Here is a 5,166-nt window from a genome sequence, read left to right on the forward strand (position 1 = left end):
ACCTGCATGCATGAGTCCCCGAGGGGCGCAGAGTGATGATGATGATGATAGAGCATGAACTGATGAATAACACTAATAATACAGCTACAAGATGTAGTAGCCATTGTTTCTACATGATAATATTGTAGTTCTGCCTGAATTGTGGAAGCTTTCTCAGTTTTTTTATAAACATCCTAGGATTTGACTCCTTTTTTTTATAACGTCTTTATTCCGATCAATATTGGGTAGATCTAGATCTAGAAAAATCTAGATTAGATCGAACAATTGTTTCTGACATTGTTTGCACAAAAGTAGACGTCTTGTTCATCTCTCATAATCATAATCATCTGAGTTAGAGTTTGAGCAAGTTTAAGTTGAAAGACGCTTGGATAACAATAACAAGATGGTGCAACTCGAACTTTAAGTTAGGCCTAGAGAACGTATACTAGCTGTCTACTGTCTACGTTCTCTAAGTCTAATGTTCAGTGCTTCCAAGCGCGGCATCGAATCCCGGTCCCAGAAGGGTTTTTTTTTTCCTTCTCCTGAGCCTAAAATTTTTAAAAAAGAAAAAAGATTAGACTCACAGACCAAGGAAAGCCACTACTGAACTTTAACCAGGCCTAAATTGGTAAAAGGAAAAGTATAGGCTATACTAAGGTCTACTTTGTAGGCTACAGAGCTCCTCTTGGGGACAAAACCCGAACGTGCATGCTTCATCACTACATAAAAAAACTACAAAGCAAAAAGAAATAATTATGGGAACAGTTTGTTGGTCCAAGAAGAGGACAACAACAACAAAAAAACCCAAAGAAAATAAAAACGTCCAGGACCGGGATCGAACCCACGTTAAAAAAATAATGGTTTGACTTTGAGCGCAGACGCGCTGTCACTTCGACCATCAGAACTTCCAACAATGGAGCGCAGATTATGCTTCATATTTTACACACGGCGACACGGCGTTTTATTTTGCACTGGCGCTAATCGCAACGCGGCGTTGCAAATAGGCACTTCAGAAATTTATTGTATGATAGCTAGATCGTCCAGTTTTTGTACAATTTATCGTTACGTGTAACCGGGCCTACAGCTAGCCGTTTAATGACGGCTAGTATACGGCTGGGCTGGCCATACTTAAATGATGGCTAGACTGACAAACAGCAAAAAATAACATGCGACTACACGCAGGGCGTAAACCAGGCTACTATTGGCTGATCCTGTGGGAAGAGGAGAAGAAATGAAGAAGAAGAAGAATGAGGAGGAGGGAGGAGAAGAAGAAGACCAAGCAGGGGGACGAGGAGGAGGAGCACGAGGTAGGAGAAGAAGAAGAAGCAGGGGGACGAGGAGAGGAGCAGGAGGAATTAGAGGAGGAGGAGAACAAGAAGAAGAAGAACCTTGAATCTAGAGTCTAGACGTAATACACATGTTACATATTGGAGGCTTTTTTGTTTGTTACCCAGCCTTGGGAAAGAGGGAGAGAGAGAGAGGGGGTGGTGAGAGTGACAGGGAGGGTGTCATGTCGTATGTATTCATGGGTCACAGGTTCAGCCAATCGTCGTCGGGTTTATGCACTGCGTGTAGTCGCATGTCAAAAAATAGGCCTACTGAATTGTAAATAAATTTTTTGTTTGCAATACTTAGTCTAGATTCTAGATCTAGGATTATTTGTATTTGAGACGAAACCAAAAGGTGCCTTTGACAGCGCATGAATTTTTAATTTGAAACCTGAATAATTCTAGAGATCTAAATCTAGATCTAGATCTACGATAAAATCAAACTGGTGCTCTGTTTAATCATGTAAGATCTTTGCATACAGGTTTAAAAGGTGGCTCTTCAACACCTAAATTTATTAATGAAGGTCGCTCCAAGGATCCGACACATTTTAAAAAAAATGTTAGCCTGCCTAAAGCCAGCAGATTAAAACTCTTTAACCATGCCTGGACGGGGGCAGTGTCCGGTAGTCGAGGTCCGTAACAATAGCTGGACGATACCACAGTCAGATGTGAAGTTTTTATTGTATTATGGTTCGGGCCGAATATAAAAATATATGAGCTAACAAGAGTTTAGTTTGACACGGAAGTCAAAGATAAATGAATTCTACCTCTGGGTAACTCTTTATCGATCAGCTTGTCGTGAAACAAGCGTTTTTAAAAACGTGGTATATTTAGTCGCATTTCCACAAACACGAGAAAATTACGCGGAAACGTGATTTAAATTGCATGGTTAAAGAGTTTTTAAAAAGAGGGAATTTGCAGTGTACACCTAGAATCTAAATCCTAAATCATGTAAATGACCTATTTTTATAGATCTGCCTAAGAAACACAGTCCAACAAATGGATACAGTCATGGGTAAAATCTACAAGCTTAACTAACACTCATCATAGAGCAAGGGCAGGGTATGTAGGCGCCAGTGTTTCAGGCGTGGAAAATCGGCAAAGACGACAGTAGCGTCACAGTCATTTCCACCCACTCCCCGCGGCTACTGAACAATGAAATGCTAGCCTAGACATCTAGGTCTACGTAATGAGCATTCCGGTCTGTGGGATACATGTACGTTGCCGTGTATGCTAGACCCTATGTTGTAACACAACTTGTGGCTCACATTGCTATACCGGGTAACAAATGCTCAGATTCAAGAAAATTGAAGGTCAGGCCCGACGACTTCATTAAATCTCAGCACCACTGTACTCATGTAGACAAATGGACAAAAAATGTTATTACTTGATCAAGATTTTTGTTATCACATATTTGTGTTTATTTACTGGCCTGCAGAAGTGCCATGCAAAGCTTCAAGTGACAAAAGTGAACATTGTTCCAGACTTCAGTGTGTCGAACAAAATAACCAGACAAGTTACAGTGCCGTTTGGTTTTTTTAGTCTCAAGAGCAGAAATGTGTGCTTTGAATATCAAATGAGGGCTCCCACTCACCCAGGAAAATGAGAAAAGGCCAGGAATTTCATTTTCAGATTTCCTGGTCGGGAAAACACCATGGAAGTGAATGAAAACGAAAATATACGGGAGAAAGCTGGGAAATCAAAGGGCTGCCCATAATTACAAATTTGGCGGAATCGTTAAGGCTTTTCAATTTGTTTTCTTCAATTTTACAAAAAATATAATTGTAACACCCCACCCCTAATTCCAATCTTTTAAAAAATAATTTGCTGTTGGGCTTCCCCACCATCCCCAGCTAGTTGGCGTAGAAGTTAGAAAACGTCAATTTCCGACAGTCTATGTCACCAGGTCCCGTGCAGCTGTCGTAACTTTCACTCACTGACTACGGTTCCCGTCACAGGCACGGGACGGTTTGTAGGTACGGATCCCGTACCCCCGACGGGATGGACTTTGCGGTTTTGTTCTGAAACTTGTACGGAAACAGACTCCAGTGCTAGTTTTGCCACTTTTTTAGTTTCGTGTCGAGTTTGGCGGAAGTTGCGTGGTAATTTTTTAAGTAATTGAAGGTGAAGGACTGTCGCTCCAACTGGGGTTGAACTCGCACTATGTTTTTTCTATTAAGTTGATAGTGATAGTAACTTGATAGTCGTGCACGGCGAAGTAACGGTCGAAGAAGTCGCATGAACAAGAATCACATAATTTCGCTGTTTTCGATACTTCTGTTTGTTTTACTAGTTCTAGTGACTCAGAAAATGATGTATCTGATAGTTAGGACCCTTGATATGTACCGGAACATGGCCCGAGTCGTAGTTTTAGGGCTAGATCTAGCACTAATACTGGTCTGTTGTTCGCGCTATGAAATCACAACTTGGTGCCGTACATCTGTCTATGTAATTCATTGTATGGGTCTGAATCAACACACAGCCCAGCTTTTATATTTTCACCAAACACTCACACATGGATACAAATGAAAATAGAACACTTTGAACTTTTTATTTTATGTTGTTGTGAATTTCATTTTATCTGTCACGTCTCTGGAAATTTTTCAGAAAATCAAATTCATGCCAATTTTTTTAAATCATAAAATAAAATTTGAGTTGCTCCACCATTTGTTCACACCTGCTCTCCCCCCCCGGTGGGGGGGGGGGGGGGGGGGGGGGGGAATCGGTCTGAACTCGACTCACTAAATTTAGACATGCATTGTGCCCAAACTATTTAAGCTATCAATATAAAATTTCGCTCAGATTTTACTTAAAATGTTCTATTTTAATATTTTATTCAAAAGAAAGGTGAAGGAAAGAGCAGAGAAAACAATATTATATTCTTCGTCCGACTGCGACTCATCATCTGCTCTCATTTAGCCATAGCACATTTAGTCGTAGCAACTTAGAGTAAATCTATGGTCTACATCTAGCTTTTTTCTTCCAAGTTTTCAAGGCACAGTTAACATATCAACTGTGAGAGTGTCATATTTCGTCCAACGTCGCTTTTCAAAATGGCGTATGTCGGAGCCTTGCACAAAGCAGTCGATATGTTGACTGAAGTGTGTAGCTTTGTCAGTGTGTGTAAACTGATGCCCTGTGTGTAACGTTGTGAGTGTATATAAACTATATAAATCTGTGAGTGTGTAAACTGTGTATATCTGTGAGTGTGTGTAAACTATGTAGATCTGTGAGTGTGTGTAAACTAATACACTGTATGTAAATCTGTGAGTGTGTGTAAACTGTGTAAATCTGTAAGTGTGTAAACTGATACACTGTATGTAAATATGTGAGTTTGTGTAAACTATGTAAATCTGTGAGTGTGTGTAAACTATGTAAGTCCGTGAGTGTGTGTAAACTAAGTAAATCCGTGAGTGTGTGTAAACTATGTAAATCCGTGAGTGTGTGTAAACTATCTAAGTCCGTGAGTGTGTGTAAACTATGTAAATCTGTGAAAGTGTGTAAACTAGGTTTCATACTGTGAGAGTACCGGCGTGTGTCCTTAGAGCCCCACGTCTGTTTACGTCGACGGTAAAGTCGCAACAAATATGGAGAAGTTGCAGAGAATAACTGCGCCTATGTTTCTCTTCTTCACTAGATTTTTTTCTTCTAATACACTGCAAACAGGAAATTCCTCCAGATGCAACAGTCGACGCACATTGGGCGCACGCGCTCACCAGCATTTCGCAGCATGGTGCGAGGTGCCACGGGTGGAGGAGAGATCTGGTCGCACACCAACGAGGATTTGAAGGTCAGGCCGGTTAATTAATGCCACACGTTTCTGTCGATTCTGTCAATCCCCCCCGCCTATCCCTCCTCC

At 41.0% G+C, this 5,166-nt stretch overlaps 1 protein-coding gene across 1 annotated transcript in view; it reads left to right on the plus strand.

The window, feature by feature from the left end:
* The window catches only part of LOC106012051 (UPF0686 protein C11orf1 homolog), a gene marked incomplete at its 3' end in the record, with an annotated part of 9,937 nt that overhangs the window by 3,968 nt on the left and 803 nt on the right, over window positions 1-5,166 (plus strand). The window contains 1 exon segment of the mRNA XM_013083730.2: window positions 4,974-5,097. Coding sequence (XP_012939184.1) covers window positions 4,987-5,097 — 111 coding nt within the window.

The sequence above is a fragment of the Aplysia californica genome, unplaced genomic scaffold, assembly GCF_000002075.1.
Source record: "Aplysia californica isolate F4 #8 unplaced genomic scaffold, AplCal3.0 scaffold00251, whole genome shotgun sequence".
NCBI lineage: Eukaryota > Metazoa > Mollusca > Gastropoda > Aplysiida > Aplysiidae > Aplysia > Aplysia californica.